At 37.9% G+C, this 24,581-nt stretch overlaps 1 protein-coding gene across 1 annotated transcript; it reads left to right on the top strand.

The window, feature by feature from the left end:
* Positions 1-2,196: 2,196 nt before the first annotated feature.
* Positions 2,197-23,584, top strand: cavin2a (caveolae associated protein 2a). Its single transcript, XM_056465301.1, has 2 exons — positions 2,197-2,824; positions 22,200-23,584. The coding sequence occupies exons 1-2, from the start codon at positions 2,288-2,290 to the stop codon at positions 23,064-23,066; spliced, it is 1,404 nt and encodes a 467-aa protein (XP_056321276.1). The 5' UTR covers positions 2,197-2,287; the 3' UTR covers positions 23,067-23,584.
* Positions 23,585-24,581: the final 997 nt, after the last annotated feature.

Genomic DNA, 24,581 nt, shown 5'->3' with positions numbered 1-24,581 from the left:
TGTTTTACAGTATCATAATCATCTCAGCACAGCATCATGTATAGCTGTGTCATTCTACAACAATCTAAACTCTGTTTAGAGAGCTGAGCTGCATCATTTGCTTATTTACTTGAATTATGGTGTATAAATAACTGTAATTTATTTGCTAGTTTGAGTGTTATTATATTAAAGATTTATATATAAGCTTTATTTATTAGAATTATTTTAATTATTATTATTTTGTTTTTGCAGTGAGTACCTTTTACCTGCAGAGGTCAGACCTGCACGATACAACGGCTGAATTTGGAACAGCTTGATCTGAACACTTGTAGAATGGCAGCGAGCTTTTTTCTTGTTTTTGTACATACGATGATCCACAGAACTGTCAGTGTCATCCCTTCTTTATTGTATTACGGAAAAATATTTGGAGAGACATGTGTGAGTAACACTTGGCTGAACTATCCTTTAAGGATAATGTTTTGGAGTATTTCAGTGTTTGTCTCGCGTGGATGTGTGGCCCTTTGGGTAACATTTTTTCATTGTTTCTATAATCTGAGCACATGACAGGAGAATCCACACACCACGCCAAACTACAACAGAGGAAACATTAGCAGTGTTTTCATTAAGCGTGTGTGTGTGTGTGTGTGCGCGCGCATGCACGCTGTCTGAGACTGGAAAAGCAAGCCAATGGCCTCACAATCTCAAGAAATGAACGGATGTGGACGATTGTTTTTATTCAATGATAGATTCTTGCCATTGTAATAACAGTCTCTTATAGATATCTAAGTTATGCATGTTATCCTTCCTGTCCACACTGATTATCATTATCCATGATGACCTCTAGTCGAAAGAGAATATGTGGCGTGTTTATCTTTGATATGAGCTTCACGCCAGATTTCAGGTGAGCCTTTATTTCACAATGTTTACTTTCATGGTCACGGATCTATGAATGAGTAAATGTCCTTAGTACTCTTTCTTAATTCAGTGTAATGAACAATAGTATGTACTTGTAAGCAACCAGAGTTTAATTTATGCTAACGTACTTGTAATATATTGTGCTATGCTGCTTCAAATAGTATTTTTGTGATACACATATCTAAAATATTTTGTTTTATTATAATAAATAAAACAAGTAGGTAGTGCTGTCGCCTCACAGCAAGAAGGTCGCTGGTTCGAGCCTCGGCCAGGTCAGGGCATTTCTGTGCGCAGTTTGCATGTTCTCCCCGTGTTCGCGTGGGTTTCCTCCGAGTGCTCCGGGTTTCCCCCACAAGTCCAAAGACATGTGGTACAGGTGAATTGGGTAGGCTAAATTGTCCATAGTGTATGTGTGTGAATGAATGTGAATGGATGTTTCCCAGTGATGGGTTGTGGCTGGAAGGACATCCGCTGCGTAAAAAAAAACGTGCTGGATAAGTTGGCGGTTCATTCAGCTGTGGCGACCCCAGATTAGTAAAGGGACTAAGCCGAAAAGTGAATGAATGAATAATTATGTTTTACTTTTATATATTTATTATTTTGTAGTTTACCTTTAAATGATGTCACCAATAGTCTAAGCTGTTTGTTACCACCAAGACAATATATTTGACAAGGCCCTGCTACTTTTCCAGTTTTAATATATGCAAAGGAGCAGTGTGAACTTTCTACAGAATATATTAAGTCTTGTTCCATGGAAGAAGGAATGTCATAAAGGTTTAGAATGCCACAAGGGTGAGAAAATTGTGTTTTCCTTGTTGGATGATCTATGCTTAAATACAGTTTGTGTGTGTGTCTGTCTGTCTGGCATGGTGCCACGGCCACAGATGAGCCGTTCACTGTTCAAACAATGGTTTCCATATTTTCCCAAGTGACATTTCCCTTTTCTCCAAAACAGCTGAGATGAAACTCCAGCAGAGACTCGTGAAGAAATGAAGAGACGTTCAGGTGTGTGTACACAAGCCCACATTCCTTCACACCAGCACTGCTGTGGGTCATGTCAATCAAATACACCTCCTGATAACCTTTCATCCACATCACAAACAATCCAAATCATGAATAATCTGCAAATTCAAGGTGATCCAGCAACACTGAAACTGCATTGAGTGAAAATGCAGAAACGCAGTGGTACACTTGCATGCTGACAGTCTTTACTCACATTACTGTGATGGGCTGGTCTGTAACTGCCAGAGCAACAGGCTCCTCCCCTGGGTGTGTGGGGAGTTTTTAAGTGGAGTGTTGGGAATGTTGTTTTTAGAGAGGCGCAGAAGGCAGGAGAGTGTCTGTGAGAGTCAATCTAACAACTGCATTTCAAAGCACCCGCATTGACTCCAGGATGGGTGAAGACTCCTCTCACGCTGAGCGAAGCACCGCTTCTGTACCCATAGAGGAGAGTAGCCCAACGCCTCCGCCTGTGGATGCTCAGGATATTCAGGATCTCCTCGTTCCTAGCTTCAGCCCTGGCCCTGCGCCCTCTTCCCCCGTCCAAACCCTCACCCGCCTTGGCTCCAAGTCCCCAACCAGCCCCACAGCCTCGGGCAGCCAGGTCAGTGCCATCACGGTGGTGGCACTGCTGGACAAGCTGGCGGCGATGATCGAGACGGTGCAAGACAACCAGCAGAGGATGGAGAAAAAGCAGGTTGAGCTGGAGGGGGCGGTGCGGGTGGTGCAGGGCGACGTGACCCGCCTCACCAAGGGCCACATATCCACTGCCAACAGTGTGGCCAAGCTGCTGGAGCGCTCACGCAAGACCGGCAACAACGTGAAGGAGGTGAAGGAGCGCCTGGACAAGCAGAGCAGCCAGGTGAAACGTCTAGAGGCCAACCACACCCATCTGCTCAAGAGGAACCACTTCAAAGTGCTAATCTTCCAGGTGAGAAGATGCTTCAGAGCTTTGGAGAGAACAAAAACCTAAACCAGTCAATGATGAGACATCTCATTATATACACAGTCAGTCAGCATTTGAAGTGGGTCAAAAAAGTTTTTAAAAATTGTCTGAAACATAGTTGATGATCAATTTTTAAATGCTGTCTACTGTATACAGAAAGCATAAGCTGCTATAGTGTTATAAATAACTTGTGAATATAAAATATTGAAATACTGGTGAAAAAAAAATATTCATCATCATTCAGCATTACATATATATTGAAAAAATGAATAAAAAACACAGTCCGACCTGCACTTATTAAAATCCATAAAAGAATAAGTGATCATGGTCAATATCATTAAATTTTAAATTATACAAATCTTCTTGCTAATAAATGAGCAAAATCAAGAGGCTTGAAGCATAGTGGCAAATTATAAAGATTTAAAATATCATTTGGTTTTTTAGGGGCTGCACTATGTTCCTTCATTTAATATGTCATCAGATGATTCTCATCCTGAATATGCCTTGCAACTATTGATACAGTAAAGGTGTCTTCTGTAAATCTTAGTTTGACAGTCAATCTGTTGTGTTAGGTTTTTGTATAAATTGTAAGTTAAAAAAATGTATGTGAAAAAAAATATATGCATGTGGAAATTTTTAGACTAAACGATGATATCTGAAAGTGAATACGTTTCCAAAGACTTTTTAAAAAATGCTTAAAAATACTATGAGAGTTTAATATGCAATTAATATAATATAATAGGATTTAATATAATATGCATTATTTCTGGGTGGAGTTTGCATGTTCTCCCCGTGCTCGCGTGGGTTTTCTCAGAGTGCTCTGGTTTCCCCCACAATGCAAAGACATGCGATACAGGTGAATTGAATAAGCTAAATTGGCCGTAGTGTATGTGAGTGTGTGCAGGAGTGTGTGGTTGTTTCCCAGAGTTGGGTTGCAGCTGGAAGGGCATCCTCTGCGTGAAACATTTTCTTGATAAGTTGGCGGTTTATTCCGCTGTGGCAACCCTTGATTAATAAAGGGACGAAGCCGAAAAGAAAATGAATGAATTAATAATATGCAGTTTTTGATTATTTAATCTATTAGGCGGATTTGGTGCTTAAGAAGCATCCTAGCTGTTATTATTATTATTATTATTATTATTATTATTATTATTATTATTATTATGTGCTACAAACAATAATAATAACTACTAGAATGTTTCTTGAGTACCAAATCCGCCTATTATATTTATTTCTGAAAGATCATGTGACACTGAAGACTGGAGTAGTCATGCTGAAAATGCAACTTTACAATCAGGGGATCAGTTACATTTTAAAATATCCAAAAAGAAAGCAATTATTTTATAACTGCAATTTTTTTAATCTTAATTTTTCCTCAAATAAAAGCAGGCTACATTTTTTTTTTATTAAAAGTAACATTTGTGTAATATATAGCTATCATTTCTTACAGTAACTCTGTAAATATCCTGATTTTTACTTTGAGAAATGTTAGATTTGAGTGTTTTTTTAAGAGTTTAACTGGTGTTTGACAGGACACGTGTGCAGTTTGTGGTTGATCCTGAATGAAACTGAACAGCATGGGAATTCTTCCTGTGACTGCAGCTGGCATGAAATGTTTGAAGTGTGTGCAGATTACAGAGGATTGGCATTTGTGTGTGCGCGCGTTTGTATATTGTTTATGTATGCAGGTAAACGTGAAAGTTTCCATAGCTAATATTGAGGTCTCTACGAACACCCCACATTTTTCATCACTGCTTACCATGAAGCTCAAAGATCAGGTCACATTGTTTTCAACAAGCTCATTTGATTAAAAGCCTCTCCTTACAAATAACTGTAAAACAAACTGAGATTGCAAAGTCAAGTCTTCTGGCTAAACCAGCCTTGCGACCTGTGCTTTAGTTTGCTCTAATCTTCAGTGAGGTGTTTTGTATGTTAAGGTTATACAATTTTACACACCCAGGAAGTTCTATTATACTTTATGTATTCTGGTTGGTTAACGTGAAGGGTGCGTCCTGTTGGTTTAAGCAACTGCGTCGGGCTCAAGCTTTCAGAAGAGTATTCTTATTTGATTGCCCTGGAGCAAACCGCATGCAGCTTTTACACGCTGGGACAGTGATCTTTAACTTGTAGAAGCAGGTAGAGGCATTTCACTGGGGTGTTGGAGTTCTGCTTTTCAAAATGATTCCTGCGAATCAGCTTTCCTGAGGCTGATGTTATTCAATAGCAGAATGAACTAAATGTCAAAAGCAAGTGTTTGAAATTCAATCGAGAGGATGAAAACAGACTTCTATTTAGCTCCTTTGAGTCATATGTCCTCCTCCATCACTTCAGCTCCTGATCATTCCTGAAGGAATTAGCTAGCATAAAATGTCTCAACTGGAGTTGTTTCCCATTCGTTGATGACTTTCTCGAATTTACTCACCCTCGGGCCATCCAAGATGTATAGGTGTGCTTTTTGTCATCAGCAGAACACTTAAGAAGGTAAAACCATGGACCTTGGCAATTATTGAAATGCAAGTCAATGACCATCCATAAAAATAAAATTAATACTTGTGGCTCCTGATGATCCATTGAGGCTTAAAGAGGTCTGTGCAAGAAACTGAACATTATTTATAGCATAATTATCATTTATACACAGCCTAGCCATGGTGGCACTGTGGCTCAGTGGTTAGCACTGTTGCCTCACAGCAAGAAGGTTGCTGGTTTAAGTCCCGGCTGGGCCAGTTGGAATTTCTGTGTGGCGATTGCATGTTCTCCCTGTGTTTGTGTGGGTTTCCTCCGGGTGCTCTGGTTTCCCCCACAGTCCAAAGACATCCAATATACACTGAAAAAAATGATTCAAAGATGATTCCTTGGATTTACTCAATTTTTTTACGTTGAGTGGTTGTAAACAATTTATTTGGGCTGAATTTAAACAAACAAATTAAGTTGAACATTTTGCATGCAACACTTTTTTCAGTGTAGATGAATTGAATAAAATAAATTTGCCTTATTGTATGAGTGTGTATGTTAATGAGTATATATATAGGTGTTTGCCAGTACTGGGTTGCAGCTGGAAGGGCATCCGCTGTGTCAAACATATGCTGGAATAGTTGGCGGTTTATTCCGCCATGGCAACTACTGAAATAAAGGCTAAGCTGAAGGAAAATGAATGAATGAACACAGCCTAGACAGTCTGTCAGAGTGTGTTCTTAACAGATCACACACCATAACATAATCTTGATTTGTATGCATGATTGCAGCATTTAGGATCAGCAGTTATGAGACCAATGGGCAAAATAACACACTTGCAATGTTTCTTGCACAGGCCTATCATTTCACTTCATAAGATGTGAAAAATCGTCAAGAGCCATGGGTAATACTTAGTTTTGCCTGTATATGTTTTGTTTTTGAGGGGTGTGGGGTTTAATTCTCAGAAGTGCTGCTAGATGTTGACTTGAGTTTTTGCAGTTTTGTTTTCTGCTGGTTTAAATGCTCATGCTTTATAAAGCACAATAGATTCTGAATGGCTGTTGTAGCTGTAAGTGTGTGTATATACAGTTGAATTCAAAATTATTAGCCCTCCCGTGAAATATTTAACAAGTGGTGTTTAACAGAACAAGGCGATTTTTACAGTAATTCCTATAATTCTGAAGAAAGTCTTGTTTCTTTTAGTTTGGCTGGAACAAAAGCAACGTTTTTTAAAACAAATTTATGGTCAATATTATTAGCCCCCTTAAGATTTCTTGTTTGATTTTCCAAACAACAAACCACTGTTATCCAATAACTCGCCTAATTATGCTAACTTGCCTGTTACCATAACAACCTAGATAAGTCTTTAAATTGCACTTTAAGCTAAATACTAGTGTGTTGCAAAATAAGAAGAAAAAATCATACACTACCACCATGGCAAAGGCAAACAAATTTAGCTATTAGAAATTAGTTTTTAAAACTAGTATGTATAAAATTATGTTGAAAAGATTTTTAAAAGATTTCACTGGAGGGCTAATAAGTCTGACTTCAACTGTAAATATAGTATGTATTATCATCATTATCATCTTAATTGGTTTAAGTGGGCCTTTAAATTTATCTTATGCCTAAAAAAGTCAGAATGATGAACTTTAGAAAGACTCCAAAGGAAGACAGGAACTTTTGGGGAAATTGCTTTTAATAAAGTCTTTTTAATAAGAGCGCTCTATCAGTGTTGAGAGAGTTGATTATCTGGGCGATGACTCTTGACTAATCCTGCTGTCAGAGAGGAAGGCCATGGGGCTGAAGCGTGCAACTAATGGCGGATCCCAAGTCTTAAGCGTTTCCTTTGAGATGGCTAGCAGCAGGTGATTTTCTAAAGTGATAATCAGCCTGTTAAAACACTTTGGCATGAGTGCAGGCTTGCAGAAAGTTTGCTGGAGGAGATTGTAATAACTACTTTGGGAATGTGTTGTAAGATGAAAAGACTCACAGAATAGGAAGGAGATTATATAATGTATATTAAAGTAGTTATTTTAAATTGTAATAGTTTATAATAATTGACTGTTTTTACAGCATTTTTGATCAAATAAATGCAGCCTTGTGAAAAGTCTACTTTCAAAAACATTTTTAAAGTCTTACAGACCACAAAGTGTAGGGCATATTTGCATATGTTTGCAATTCAGTGTGCATTCACACACGCATGTTGGGTTTCCATGCTTTTATGGGACAGTTCCATTACCTTTATACTTTGAAAAAAAATTTCGGTGAGGTATCTGGTTGCAGCATAGAATATACTATATATAATTTATTGTGACTGATTTCACAATGTATAAGCTGTTTTCCTCATGGGGACAAAAAGTCAGTATACTTTGATATATAAAAAAAGTAATACTATCTTGTTGGGACATTTTGACCCATAAACGAAGATAATACCTTAACCAAATTGGGAAGCAAGTTAATTAATAAATAAATAAACAAAAAAAAAATAATGCTAAACTTTGTTTCCTTTTATTAGCTCATGCAATCACAGTCTGGTGTTTTAGTTCTAATACAGTGTTTTGGCCAAAACGCACCTTCCCATGTGGTAAAGTGCCTCAAGGAGTATCAAAACACGATAGGTATGTACTTTCCCTTATTATGAAACACAGACACATGTTTAGCTGCAGGTGATCTTCCAAATTTGTTCTACGTCTGTATGTGACAATGGTCTTGGTAACACGTTATTCTGATGGTCTCTTTTTCTTGTTAAATTTGTAACTAGAGGTCATCTAGGAAGGAATATTAGGAGAATCTCTTCTAACATTTTATTCTGATGCTCCAGCTAGATCTACTGAATATATGTAACTTTGCAAGTATGTCAACTTAATCTATTAAGCCTAGGAGTCTTCTTATGCTTTAACAACACTCTAATGAGAGCCAGTTGATGGAGAACCCTCAAAACAATGTGCAAGCATGATCATCGATTCACTGGCTCTTTTGAGTCCACACACTTGCCTGTTTTCTCTCCTAATTCATGGATAGTGATGTGCATGTCCATGTACCATAGGCTAGTAAAACAATGGTGCATTGTTCTGTGCAGTGAACACCCCTTTGACACTCTATTGAAAGTAAACATGGAATGCAAACATGAGGGAGAGCGTCACAAAACCATTTGCTCTCAGAAGTTTGCTTTGGAAGAGCACCATTGCTCTTTGGTTGTGCTTTTGCTCTTGCTTGTTTTGTTTTATATTATTTTTTGGCATCTAACAAAGCTCACCCAGCCTGTGTGGTAATTATAAACTTTCTGTGCACCGTGCAAAGGCATTTAGAAATGGGGAGGTGTGGTTTGAACACACAAGGGCCCTCAGAGAGAAGGAAACGCGGTAAACACTGAGCTTGGCACTGAAAATGTATGTGTGTGTGTGTGTGTGGGAGAAAGACAGTCTGGTCAACTGCCTCGTTTCCCTTAACAAGCACTAATGATCTGCAGTAATTACTGCCCATTTAGACCTGTGTTTGTTTGTATTTAATGCATCACTGCTCTTTCTGTGTTCTCAGGAATACATCAGTGTTGATTCTTGAAAAATGTGCTTGTACGTGCTGAGGCCCTTCACTGCAGGAACTTCAGCCTTTGTGTGTTATGGGTTGCCAGTGCTTGTGAAAAGATTATTAAATGTGTTTCGCTTGTGCTGTTTTTGCTCATCTGAAGACTGCTTATAAATGCATGTTTTTCATGACGTCCGGCATACAAAAACTCTTTCTATACTTATAAGGGATAACATACGCTGTAAACGTCTTCACCAAGGCCTGCGAAGTTTGGCATGCTGCATGACTGATGGCAAACATGAGGCCTTTATGGATGGTCATAAAGCATATTTTATTGCTTTTATGTTTTTGAAGGAAGGAAAGTTTTGGCTGAGGTGTTTCTGCAGTGGGCGTTCACAAAAATATCTGACAACTGTCATTTTTTACACCTTTGTAGTCGCTCCGATTCCCCTCATTAGTTCGCCCTCTGAATCTTGTTGAACGTTGTTCGAGTTTATTTTGGCCAGGAGGTGCCAAGGAACGCCTTCATTAGGATGATGTAAGTCTGCTGAGATCCAAACAATGCCACGTATGGTGGACCAGTCAGTCCATCTGCAATTGTTTAGTTGCACACTGTGTAATTTCGCATAACATAGATGTATAATCCTCAGAACATGGATCTTCAATGACAGATAAAACGAATATGTGTGTGTACATGTGAATTGTGGGAAAGTGAGTGTCTTTTAGGATGGGGGAAGGAAACAGATAGCGAGTATTTACAAGCCCTCCCCTTACCACAAAGAGCTTATTATAGCAAGATAGCAGATTCAGATGGACAAAACACATTCAGTCTGATAATTGTACACAATAACACTGGGCTATACAACAAAACACATTCTTTCATCAATCAAAGTTTGATTTCCTTTAAGATTTGGATCCACTTGGTGCAGTGCATGTGCACAGTTCATTCTGTTTAAGAACAAAGGGCATTCATCTGAATTTGTGTTGATTTGATCTCATCATTGATTATTTTCTCCAACTCTGAGAGAAATTGCTGATTGGACCTGCTGCATGTTGCAGATTTGTTCAGGTTTATTCAGTCTAATGTGCTGGTTCAAATTGAGAAGTTACAGTATTTTATCAATTGTTAATGTTTTTAAGCTCAGGTAGGATTACAGCTGTGTTTGTTCTGTACTAGGCTGCCTTTCTTTTTGATGTATGTGCTGTTCCCTGAGCTCCACCCTTAACCAACAGAAAGAAAGAAAAGGAAAGAAAGAGAAAGAAAGAAAGAAAGAAAAAGGAAAGAAAGAAAGAAAGAAAGAAAGAAAAAGGAAAGAAAGAGAAAGAAAGAAAGAAAACTATATAAAAACAAAGCTAACAGCTTCAAGGCCAGTGAAGAGATTGCGATGTGGGAGGAAGCAGCAGAACAGATAGTGTGGACTGGAAGAGAACAATGGAAAACAAACTGATGTATGAGTGAGAGACACACTCCTCTGCTCAGACATGTTTCATCTCTCAGTGCTGGATTCTGGTTTGACAACTTGACTCCTCCCTGTATCTCTGCACTACAGTAACATACAGCACGCACATGCAGCTGATTGTACTATGTTCTAGAATACTCCAATCTGATTGGTCAGTTGCTGCGTTCTGCAGTCAAATATTTTGTATAATGACAGATATTTGACTGTTTCCCTGGCAACTTTCTACTCTACTAGTTGAATGTCTGTCATATTACTCAACGGCTAATGTTCACCCTGCATCAGTCAGTGTTTATTTTTATTCCTATTTTAATTTATTCCTTTATTTGTTTTATCCTATTTTATTCTGTTTAAATATCCAAGAACTATAAAGCATCTACGGTGCTTCGCTTTTACAAGGCTATAACCACCATCAACACTGTAAAACTCATGTAAAACAGTGGTGTTTGTTGTGAGTATGGTTTTAAATGTTATGTTTTTAGGCTTTTAACAGTGCTTGTAAATGTCATAAGGCTTGCTTTGGCCAATCAAATTAAAGTATTCAGGGTTTACAGCACACAGAACAAGTGCAAATTAGTGTATAAGAGAGTGAAATAAGATTAAAGTAGCAAGTAATATCCAGTAATAACAGTAATGCTGTGAATCGCTTTGGATAAAAAGCCTCTGCTAATGATTTTCCCTCAATTTTCACAATTTTAGATGAAAAATGTATCATATACACATATAAGCTGGGCCTAATGTTTAGAGAGTTAAACTTGGGGTCCAAAGGTCATGGGTTTGAGTCCTCAGAACTGGCAGGGATTGTCGATGAGGAGAGTGAGTATCCAGCACTCTCTTTCACACTCACCCACGTTTCAGGTGATTCCCTTGAGCTAGTCAGCCGAACACCCAAATGCTTCCCGGGCAGCCCACTGCTCCAGCTGTGTGTTCACAGGTGTGAATGGCTTTGGATAAAAGCCTCTGCCAAATGCTTAAATGTTAATTAATAATAAGAACAGTAGAAATGTGCACATTTTTTGATGATATATAATCGTCCATTCAGGATACGTTTGCTCGTGTAATGCTGTTGAAGCGCCTCCTTTCCATGATCCCTACTGCACCCAGCTTAAAAATGTTTGCAAGGGATCAATATTAAGCGCACTATGACTCATCTTGCACTACAAAGATTTTTGTCCAGTCAAATGTTGATTGAGAATGCCCCCAGAATTATAAATGCCACCTGCAACAAACTAGATAAATGGTTCACTGCTTTATATAATTAAAGCTTACTGACTAGTTTTTAGATAGACGAGTCCTTTGATATGCTCCGCTCAAACTTATCATTTAAATCAGAAATCTGTCAAGGCTGAGGTGGAGTGAGATCCGAAAAATCAAGCCCTGTGAAGATGAAATCATCCAGACACACTCATTCTGCAGGTGTTATTGGACTCACTCAAATAAATACAGTCTAATTGGAAAAATGATACTGGAGGGAGCATGACTAATCTTGCGATTAATTCAAGTAGCCAGACGGAGACAATGAAGCTTTTTTAATATCAACCTTAGAGAGAAAGATGCAATCAGGCCTCTTTTTGAGACAGCTCACTTCTCATCAGCTCAGTCAATGGCTGTTTCTCAGTATCAAGTACGCAAAGTTCAGACTTGCGTTCTTGGAAGTTCAGACTTGGAAGAACGAACTACCGAGGACGCAAGGAAACAAGTTGGGAACTTCTTCAAATGGAACAGCAGTGTACTTTATAATGTCACTTACCTCACCACGGACTCATCGGTTTCACTGGACATTAACAATAAAATGATTTAATTGTAAAAAGCACAGCCTTATAATTAATATTATATTAAAATTATAAATCTATATTTTTGATTTAAGAAAATATAAACGCAAATAACCATAAGTGTGAAGTAAAATAGGTTATACACAGACTCGTGTCTTTGATTATCAGATTTAATAAACTACAATGGACATTATACAAGTATAAAGTACAAGACGTGAATAATAGGAAATAAAGATCACGTTAGTCAATTTGGTAAACAAAGACAAACAGCGAACAACACAGTAACATATTAAAAGACAATAATAGAACATAACAAAATAACACTGCCAAAATAATACACCTGAGAACAAATAATATATTTAAAAGACCAAAAACTGTCCGTTAGATATGCACAAGATGTATTGAATATCATGTTTTAACTACATTGGAGAGATGAGATCTAGCGCTACATCCGTGATGGACTGGCCGATGTAAAGCTGCTCTCGGCAGGGTAGGTGATGACGAAGCTCCCGCTGACAGGGTGGGGGTCAGAGTCCGCATAAACTGAGACACATCGCCAAAGACGCACTATCTCTATAAATAAATTGTCAATTCCAGTTTAAAACAACTACATTCTCACCAGAAAAACTCTTAAAACTTTATTTTGTGACACAACAGAGGAGTATTTTTAAAACCGTGCGGGTTTTCTCCTCCGCCATTAGCTTTCACTGGTTATGTTGCAATGCATTCTGAGATACTTGTGCTTCGCAAGTTCGCACAAGTCACCTCTCGATGCATCCTTGGCAAAAGGGGCTGAACAAGTACACATCCGGGAATTTTTTCTGTTCTTGGTAAGATGTGACCTTTGAATTGGAACAGTACTTCGGCGACGGTTGATGACGTTTCACGAGGACACAAGAGCGCAAGTACAGACAAGAACGCATATTGAGAAACAACCAATGAGTCCGAATTTGTTTACATTTAAAAGAAGCAAATATGCTTCAGTTTTGCCTCCCAGTAAAGGTCTGCAGTCAGACTGTTGAAAATCCACAGATGGCCCTTTAAGTATCACTTTCCCATAGTTTTCACCACAGTGCCGCAGATCGGAGGCTTTGATAGCACATTTCTTTGCCCGGCATCTCACTGAACTGTGTGTTCAAGCCAGCTGGCCGTCGCTTTCCACTTATTCTCTCCATCTAGAGCGAAGCCAAAGATTCCCTGAACTTCTTCCACACACCATAAACAGGTAACGGATGAGTGAGCACATTTTTGTCCGATGTGTTCATGGGCATGTTTATTTATTTTTGAAAAAAAAAATCCTGCCAAGGCTGATGGTGCATGACGTGGAATTAGATGTGTGATTCATCTTCAGATACTCATAAACATGTTACATAATTGGATTGAAGAGGGTTAAATAGTTAGACATCCATTACCAACAAAGCATGCAGATGGTGTAGACATCTTCTGAGTCAGATTTGCATGCTAACTGACAATTGCAGAGTCATTTTGGATAATGTTACATATAATACAAAGACAATATACCGCATTCATTTTATTTAGATTGTTCTGCTACAATTTAGACACAATAAAATAATGTATACACTCCCCAGCATAACACACCCCTTAAATGCTTTACATTGGATGCTATACAATAAGACAATTCTATCATATTCAGTCAGTACCAGAGTTAAAACAGGAACTAATTCAAAAATATAACTTAAGATCACGGTGCAAAAATTAGTAGACATCAATGATTTTGTTACAAAATATAACATTTTAATAAAGAAGAATGATCAAGAGAACCCTAAAACTGTATCATTTGTTTTTTGTTCATTAAATTCATTTGAATTTAAATGAGTTATCTTAAAGATGTTAGATGACCACACTCTTATTCTAATAAATATACTTGTTTTGATGCATCTATATAAATATATTAAATATGTTTAGTGAGAAATGGATAAAAATATTCATTTTCATAAGGAGGGTGTACTCTTTTATGCTGTCTGTGCACTGTATATACCAATATTCACTTATAGTAGCCTACAGTGTAGTACATTTACCTATAGTAGCCTATAGGATAAACTTCACTTTCCCCAACAGAACTCAAACGTTTCATTTTTCCCAACAGAACTGAGCTGAGACATGACACTATTGCAGTGTTTCCTCTAGGGTTTTTTCCAGCTGTGGCGGCAGGTCTTTTACACAAATCTACCAACTACCTATGGCGTTATTTCAATGACAAATGGAGAAATGTTGTGAGCACAGTATTACAAGTCCAGATCGTATTTATGTAAGACGAAAATGCGAATCTCTTTGCTTGCATGCCGATTTCCTCTGCTCGTGCACAAAACTTCTTGCACACCCTCAAATATACGCTGCTCAAGCGCAGATCTTCTTGTACGCTCTCAAATAAGCTGCTGAAGTGTGATTTAGTGCATTTATGTAACATGTCTCCAACATTTATAAGATTTGCTAGGAATATTTATGAATTTCTCCAATAGACCTACAGAGCGGCACTAATGCGTCCTGAAGTAAAGTGAAACGGCAATAAACTCCAGCAAGATAAAGTCATTGTATGCAGAACCATAGAACTTTATAAATAAAGTAAATTATAGAAAGTTTGTTCATCTTAACTGAAAGCTACATCATGTTTGCTGGCCTCACACATCACGCACCTGTCAGTCAGTCAACACGTCACCTTAAAGGGTTAAACAAATAACACACAGCACTACTACGTTTTCAGAAAAGCTTGCGCTGTTATAATTCACTTACCTTTTAATGCGTTTTAGTGCGATTATTACCCGCTATCAAAAAAAAAACAACAACAACAATGACTGAATGTTTTAATTGAGAAGCTGCAATGTAGCCATGGTGGGATGAATTTTGGTGTGGCGCCCCGCCATGGCAGAATGAATGTAGCGGAAACCATGTATTGTCATTGCTATTTTATAGCAGAATTCATCTTGTTTTTTATTTTAAGTTTGCGTCATTGATTATTTTGCTTTCCTATTTAAAGGTACCATAGAGAGCATTGATTCAATGTGTGAAATTGCTCTCTGATATCTACATAGTAGGTAAGAGAAGGGTCAAAAGCGGAGAAACGATCACTTTAGGAGCAAGTGAGCTATCTAGGCAACTAAGTCTGCTTCTCCCTTACTGCTCATGAGTTATCTGTTGTTCATAAAATACAGGCTAAATTACAATTATATCTGACAAATGAGTAATTAATATCAACATCTGCAAAAACATATTAGTTTTATAAGGTTTATTGGCATTTTCACTTTAGAAAAATCACAGTAAGGGCTGAATGATATGACACAATGCATAAGTGTGCAATAAACGATTAGGCTCAGCAGTTTACATATATTTGTTGCCTCATTACAAACATACGCAGCAACTTTTATAATATACACTTTAAACTAACAAAAGATCAATTTGAAATTTGTCCAGTCTCTAAAGAACTTTTGACTGCTTTTAACTCGACCAGAAACTTGTTCAAGCACTTGAACAGAAGCATTCTACCACAATACTCGTCACCAAGGAGGACATCGGCGCTCAAAAACACAGCAGTCTAACTCAGCTTAAATTGCTTATGGGGCTGTTCACATATCGCATCTTTTGCGTGCGGAAGTTTGTTTTTTCCAACGGAGGAGCACGGCTTGCTTGCGCATATTTGGAGTGCAGATCAAACCATTGTAATGTTTTTTAGTGAATATGTTAAATAACTGAAAGCGCTTCAGTATATTTAGCATTTTATAGGTTTATTTTATATGTTTTAAAAAATAACTTTAAAGTAATAAGTAATCTGATTACTTTTTATATGAAGTAATTAGTAATGTAATCAGATTATAATTTTCCAGTAGCAGTCAGTAATTTGTAATCTATTACTTTTTTAACGTAACTTCCCCATTACTGCTTATATGTTTTGGGGGTGATGCTGAATAAATGTATAATCCATATAACAAACATTTTATTTTCTGATGAACTGTAAACTGGTGAAATGCATAACGGCCTGTTTTACAAAACTGCTCCTTTCAGTTCCAAAATAAGAGTCCCACATACATAATTCATAGTATGTTTAATATACGCTTAGATAAACTTAAAAATTATTTGGTGGGGGGTGGGATCATCATAGATGTAATCTCATTAGGAAACGTTATAGCCAATCAAACGCAGATTATATTAATGACCTTTGTTTTGTTTTCCCTCAGAATTGTATACTCACAGGGTCTACATGAATGTTTAAGACCCATGGTATGTCATTTTTATGTACTGAACTCCTAATTAAACTATGCCTGGGTATATCCAGATGTATGGCACCTTTAAATTTGTGAAGCTGTTTTAAAATTTTCTAGAGCAACATAAAAATAAAAACAAAGCTGACTTGACTCTGTGACTGTCTTTGAGAGAAGCTCTTGGTATCTGTTCATGTCTGTAAACACTTTCCCTGCTAACAGCCATCACTGAGACTTTGTGTGCATTTCTTCTACTATTTAATAGTCTCATCCTCTAATATTTGTCTTTCGTTTCGTTTCTATGCTTTCTGCTGCCTCTGCAATGTCTGTTCATGTCCTATATGAGCCTTGTACACACACACACACACACACACACACACATACATACACCAGTCTCTCTCATCTCTTTCGATGTTTCCACTCCAAAAAGTCCGGAGGCCTCCAGTGGGGTGCATTAATTATCCAGGCTCCCATTACAAACTGAAGCAGGGGTATCAGCATGTGACACAATGTTTTCAAAAGTTCTCCCTCTCTCTTTTTTTTCAGCCGCCTTCTATTTCTCTTCCTCTGAGCTTCACAAGGCATTGTGTATTTAGATAAAGGTCAAAATCTGAATGGCAAATGTCTTGATTAATCAGTGTGTTACCGTGCTGAGAAACAAATGTTAAGAAAGGTGGATAAGGAAGGATGAAAAAGACAAACGGCTCCAGCTGAGAACACAAAAGATAAATGAATGTGCCATGTACAAAATGGACTCCTTTTTTGGGTTTCAGCTTTTTTGTGAATACAGAAATGTAGATTCTGTACCTCATTTAATGATGTCATTCCCAGTGGAGTTTTATCAAGCATAATTATATCAACATGTTCGTATTATTAAACGTATTATGACATTTTTACTGTTGAGACTCTTTTAGTAAAGCCATCAAACCAAGTTCAAACTGAAAATTCCCAGGTTCATGGAGATATACTTCATGTATACACTTTTGATGAGGCGCCGAGGTACAAACTAATTATATTTGTGATGAATCAACACATTTAGATTACAAATATTGTCACTGATATTATATATATATTATATATATATATAATATTAAATATAATCGTGTGTAGTTTCCTAAAGACTTAAAATTGTTGTTGGGTGAAAACAAGATGTCACCGGAGTTTCACTCTGTTATTAATTATGACATAGAATACAATTGTAGAAGACGCATAAATAAAAAGCTGATACTTTTATAGCGCTAACTGCACCAGGCAACTCCCAGCTCTGGTTTCCATGTGCCTCTTGAACCTGAGGGGTGTTACTCTGTATATGTGCACTTATCAAGAAACAGGTTAGCCCAGAGTTAACACTGGTTCTGACTAGATTACTGCCCTGAGGGTTAAACTGGGTATTCAGAGGTGAAATGTTAACCAAGATTAGCACAAGTACCATATAGACTACATTTATCACTACTTGTATTGTTATAATAAGTATTAAATTCTAATAAATGCACTTTTGGAACAGGTTATTGTCATACTTGTCAGAATATCATTGGGGTTTTTATTGAATGTATAATGTGTGAGCTGAATTCTTTCACTTGAGTTTGTAAACCAACTTCTCATTAATGTAGATTTGTGCCAAGGCATGAGGTTGGTTGTCTTAGCATTATGAAATTGTTCCATATTATGTAGCGCATTACTTCAGTTGATGTCAAAGATCTCTCAGCTCTCATCAAAGTTAAGAAGGAAGAGGTTCATTGCCCACAGATGTTTGTTTTTTGCATTTTTGTAAAGTTTTGCATGCCATATACAACAATGTTGTCGATACAATCCCAGCTGACAATGATTCAGAAGAATAACACAACTAAAATGTGAGTGTTATGCATGCCAGGCCTGTAGCTAGTGATGACACTTTGTAAAGGAAAACTACAGCCTGAGTTTTTGCATAAGTTTGTATTATCAGGCCCCCAAAAACAGTCGTATTTAAAAAAAAATTTTTGCTCAATTTGAAAGAATGTTTGGATTAGTTTGGTTAACCAGATTACCACTTCCCATCATGCTATGTTAGCATTCTGAAAGGAGAGCAAATAAAATGCACTTTAGCAAGATTATATATGGTATATGCAGAGCTAGTGTTTCTTCCCATACTGATAAACTTCCGGTGAACGGTTAATGTGACTTTTTTCCATTTTATACGGTTCTTTTTACAGCATCAATGTTGCAGTGTGATTAAAATATTACCAGTTAGAATTGTATCAGTATGTATATCTATATGATGTATATTTTATTGTCTGATCTAAAATGAAACTAACAAAGAATAAAAAAGAATTCAATCAAACTAATCATAGTCAAGAAAAACATATATATATATATATATATATATATATATATATATATATATATATATATATATATATATATATATATATATATATATATAACCAGTTAAATAGACTTTGGCATTCATTTAGTTGCTCAAGCATAAAACAAGACAAAAAGCCGTTTACTCGCACGCGCCCGTCAGAATCGGCAGGCTAGCACAGAAGCTCCATTGAATGTACTGGGGTATAATAAATGTTCATATTTTAAAGACATGGCAGGGGAATATGTAATTTTTTGCAGTGCTTCTTGTACAATCTGAGACCCGCTTTATATCGGATATCACTCAGCCAGTGGAGATTGCTGATTTTAAAGAAAACAGACTCTAAACGTGGCGATTATGCAATGGCATACAGTTCACCAGAAACAATTAGCCCAGGTTACTGACAAATTAAAAGTCCTTTAGCATACTTCAGCATATACCTTATTGTTAGCAATTGTTTTACACTGATAGCACAAGAAGGGTTTATCTTTTTGGTGAAGCGTGTTGAGTGTGTTTGTTATACCTGCTAAGAAAGAACTTCAGCTCTTTTGATGAAAACAACTAGGGAGTGTCAAGAATGTTACCACTATTATATTCTGGCTGTCAAAAACTAACCTCGTATGTATAAAGAAAAGTTATATTTAGCCTGCTATTATGGAGACATTTCTTCATTGAATTACAATGAAAACATATTTCCCATCATTACTAAATCTTTTTATTTAGTGAGATCTACTTATACTCAACAATTCCCAACTTGAACGTGCAGTTCCAAACTGAAATACTGCATTGGATACAATAACAAATCTGTCATTTAGATGTTTAGAGCTTGGACCGATATACTGTGCTCTCTCTCTGCATTACTGGGAGTGTGCTTAGTGCCCTTAGGAGGGAGCAGGTGAGCGTGCAAAAGCTTCATTCGTGCTGCTAATCCGCCCTTCCCTGAGGGTCATATCTTCAATTTGCTCCTTAAGCGTGAAGCATAACCCCTGTAAAGCTCTGCAGGCATGTGTGTGTGTGTGTGTCGGGGGTCTGTGTGTGAGAGAGGAAAGCTGTTGACAAACGTGCTGCACTCTCTGTGTATCAGAGAGATATCTGAATGAATGGAACATATTAAGTGATTTGCCTTTGCGTTATCTATCAATTTTGATGTTAATGGAAACATGTATAATACAGCTATAACAGACAAATATAGCCAACAACATCATCATAAAAATGACAATAACATTCAGAATAGGAATGCAATGAAAGGATTTCAGTTTGCATTTTATACATGTAAGTTTTAGATTGCTTTTTCTATTGGAATTTGGTGGGAATTTGGCATAAACCTCAACCTTTTGCCATCCTTATTTTGGAGTAACTCCAAGACAGTGCCTCCACATGCCTTGTGCTTAGCTAGCTATGCAACAAACAGGTTTTTCATCAGATTGCACAACATAAGTTAAAAAAACAGAGCAATCTGACTCATCCCTTTGTTTTATTTATTTGTACAAAAATATTCATGTAGACTGAAAACAATTGTTTACAGTTGAGTACGGTGCAGATTCCCAGGGTTTGATTCCCATGTATATAATGCATCCATATCCTCTGTACATTGTAAATGACTTGGGAGAATATTGACTTTGTAACATAAGTGTAGTTTTCCTGTTACTCCTATTTCCTACTGGCTTTCCATATTTTCATAATTACTCGGTTTGTCTTCTAAGTACAGCATGTCTGATCCAAAAACAAGCGAAGAAGCAGAAGAAACAAGTAATGAAATATTCCTCATGCACATGTAACGGAGGCCAGTTAGTAACTGCTGTGCAGATAAACCTCACTCCTCTGACTAAAGGTGCTCTAGCTGACCTCCTTGTTAGAGCAACCGACTCCCATGTGGAAGGTCGCCGGTTCGATCCCAACTCAGAGTAGGTTAGGTGGTGTAGGACTGGCTGGGTTACATTGGTGCCGTGGCCAGGGTGGGAGTAAGGTTTAGGGGGTGAGTGTAACGGAGGCCAGCTAGTAAGTGCTGTGCAGATAAACCTCACTCCCCTGACCTCTAAAGGGACTCTAGTGACAGACGCTAGAGGCTATGGTCTTAAGCCTACTTGTTAGAGAAACCGACTCCCATGCGGAAAGTCGCCATATTGATCCCAGCTCAGAGCGGTTTTGTGGTGTAGGACCGGCAGGGTTACACACATATATGCTAGAGCTGCACGATTAATTGAAAAAAAGATTGTGATCTCGATTCGACCTCCTAGACCAGGGGTGGGCAAACTCGGTCCTGGAGGGCCAGTGTCCTGCACAGTTTAGCTCCAACACTAATCAAACACACCTGAACATGCTAATTAGTGTCTTCAAGATCACTAGAAATCTATAAGCAGGTGTGTTTGATTAGAGTTGAAGCTAAACTGTGCAGGACACCGGCCCTCCAGGACCGAGTTTGCCCACCCCTGTCCTAGACGATTTTAAGAAGCAAAGGCAGCTGCACAAGTCTTCGTGTTGTTTTACATTCATTGCTCAGCGACATGGACATCTCCAAATGGTGTTGAAAGAGTCAAATACTGTGTTTATTAGCTATAATTCACCCAAAAATTTATTTTTGTCTTCATGCAATAATGTATTCGCGGCTATGAAATCACATGTAACGTGAGCTGACCGTGAGCTGTTACCACAGAGAGGGCAGTGCGCGCCTGTGAATGATGCCTACTTTAGTGCACAGAACTTGCACAGAACTAGGCTGTGAATAACAGGTAATAAAGTTGTAAATTACATCTTGTTTGTGGCACAGAACGATCATTTGGGAGCCGCGCGGGAACTATAAACCGCATTTAGCAGTGAAAATGAAACCGAAAGCATGCATGTCATTTAAATAATCATATCGCTATATTAGTTTGATTGCGACAAGTGTTTAATATGTTTAACTTTCATAGCGAACATACAGTGTTGAATGAAAATAAATGTTTAACAGTGTCAGTATAACTACTCTAGCCTATATAATGTTGAATAATGCAAGATGGAATCTTTTACCAGTAGAAAAAATGGTCTAATAATGTTGTCAATGACAGATTACAAGCACATTTCTCAGACATAATAATTCAACATCAGAATTATGATTTGTATTCTGATGTCATCACTTTACTGTGCATTAATGACCAGTACAAATGTAAAGTCTGTTCAAATCCACCATTCAAAGTCTATTAAAAATTTAGCATTTTAACCAACAGTAGACCTACACATAATATTATTATTGTTGGTTTACCATATGTTTGATAAATAACAATAATAATAGCCTACTCATATTAACCTTTATTTTACGTCTACAGAATCGTGATCTTGACTTTAAGTAAAAAATCGTGATTCTCATATTAGGCAGAATTATGCAGCTCTCATATATGCTAATGCGACTATCAAACATAGCACCATATGAATCAAAATGTCTAATGTTGCCAAAATAAATGGAAACCCCATTTGTCGTGTTTTTGTTAAAAAAAACATACATTTAAGTGTCACTTCCCTCCCCAGAAATATTTATATATATATTGTATCTTCAGATAGTCACCAAAAAGTCTGTGGGATGTTGAAAGTTTTTGGTAACAACATTGTCTTTTTCTCCAATTTTAGGAGGACAATGAAATCCCCGCCACTCTGCTCACTAAAGATGGCCTGGCCTCCACCTCTCAGGATGAAATTGGTCCATCCGCGCCAACTCCACTCACTGATATAAACTCTGAATATGAGGGCCTGCAGACCATTAGCCTCTCCTCCGATGATAATGAGGAGGAAAAAGGAGCAACAAGTCCTATGGCAGAGGGGGGCAGTGACTCCCTGGTAGATCTGCATGAAGAAAACTTCCCAGGCTTGGGAAGTGAACATCTGGAGTCTTCTCGTGCTAACAAGTTCAAGCGCTCTAGTCTGAAGAAGGTGAATAGTCTGAAGAAGGCCTTCTCGAAAAGCAGCATTGAGAAGAAGATCAACAAGATCGTGCCCCAAGAACAGATTGACAAGTTCAAGAAAAGCTTCATCCCCCACCACCCGAAGAGCTCCACGTCCAAAAACTCATCCTTCCATGTCTCTCCAATGACCTTCAAAGTCAAGAAGGTTCGAGATGGAGACCCTGAATCTTCCCAGCAGTCTGAGAGCACACCCAGGAGCCTCAGCGCAGTGGAGGTTCCCAATATTGGAGGACCTGATGGTGAGCTGCCTGTGGCTGAGTTACACTCCCCAAATGAGAAAACAAATGGAGAAGAGCATCACCTTCCCTTAACACCAGGCAGCGCAGATGGAGAGGTGTTCATTTCGCATGAGGGCGGAGATCTGGAAAATGGTCCATCTGTAGCCCTGGCTGAAGAGGAAGTGGATAAAGAAGATGATGACACTGATGAGAATGATGAAAATGGGAAGGAGGAGGAGGAGAAAGAGTCAGGACCTGCTAAAGAAGCGCCTGCATCTGTGCCGTCGACTGAAGCTGCTGTTGGGGTCCACACTTAAATGTAGTTGTGTTTCTAGCCCTCTGACTTCAATTTACTTTTGAGACTTTGAGAAGCATAGTTACTCCCTTGTGCCACTGGTATCTTGTCGCCAAGCTTGTTTAATGCTAGCATGTCTCCTTAAATAACATATCACCCTGAATTAACCCAAAAATATAATGTAACCCATCGTATTAAAATCAGAAATTAAGCATGTTCTTGTAGGAGGAATTTCCATTTAGATTCCATTCTAAATAGAATCTGTACAAAGGCCCAGAGAATGGTACAGCAGTTCAGACCACTGTAACCACAATGATACACCGAAATAGCTATACTTTCCTGTGGGAGCCTGCGAATACCATGAAATTGAACTGAAATGCCTGAACTCTCACTCCTATCTCTTTTTTTTTCGTCTTTGTGTAGGAGAGGCAATGTGTGTGCCAATCTGTACTTTGTTATGCTGGAGTCCAGACTCTATTCTGCCAATGTACATAAGATTTAGTATTACCTCGCTTACAATAAAATAATATGAGAGTATTATGCCTTTTGGAAACACTGTCTGATTTTTCAGTGATAGTAGTATGATGCAAATAGTATAGAGTAGACCATTTATACCTGGTATCAAGATGTGTCGTAGTTCATCAATGCTAAGTGAACAATGCTAAATACAGAGGCCTGTACACTGAACCTGGATTGGCTGTCTAGGTAGTTGCTTCAGTTTCATTTGCACCAATCTTGGGTTTTAGGTAACATGAAGGCAGCTTGACTTTAATACTCTTTGTTGCTATAGTATTATGGAACAACTGAGCTGCCTTTGTGGTATCTAAAACCCCTTTATTCATGGTACAGGCCCCAGGTCTAAACTGAGTCTGAAACATTATGAGCTTGTCAACATTTGACCACTTTTAGATGGTCGAAAAAGCATTTGACCAAATTGCATACATACTGTTGACACAAATGTGGTCATCTAAAATAATATGTTTGGTTTTAAAGTGAAAAATGCAAAAAGAACACATAATAGGAGAGTTTGGTGTAATTTCCAGCCATCAAAACACACATGAAAAATGCTTATCTCTGTATGATTTTTCCTTTTGCATTCATACAATATCAGAAAAACCTATACATCTGCCCAAACATCCATACTGTAGATTCCCTTAAAGCAGAGATGCCCAAACTAGGGCCCACGGGCCAAAGTTGGTAACCCTTGATCTGGAAAGTGAGGGAGAATGATGATATATGTGATATATATGATCCATATACCAGCACACTCCTTTTTAGGATATAAAACAGACAAGTCCAAAGAAAAGAGATAAAATGGTGACAATAGTTTTATTTTTAACTTTTATGAAAATATTTTGTAGCAGTCCACCTCGATGTTTGAATATGTATCTAAATGAGGTCTGAGAGTGGTAGGAAGTGTTTACAAAATTTCTGGGGAAAAGCCAGCACAACTGACTGCCATCTCCATGGCAACCTTGCCAGCTACCAACAACTCTCCAATTACTGCTCTAGTGCATAGCCAGGGCACACAAACACA

This window comes from Danio aesculapii, chromosome 9, assembly GCF_903798145.1.
Source record: "Danio aesculapii chromosome 9, fDanAes4.1, whole genome shotgun sequence".
NCBI lineage: Eukaryota > Metazoa > Chordata > Actinopteri > Cypriniformes > Danionidae > Danio > Danio aesculapii.
The sequence above is the reverse complement of the archived record's forward strand: the minus strand, read 5'-3'. Positions and strand labels throughout refer to the sequence as shown.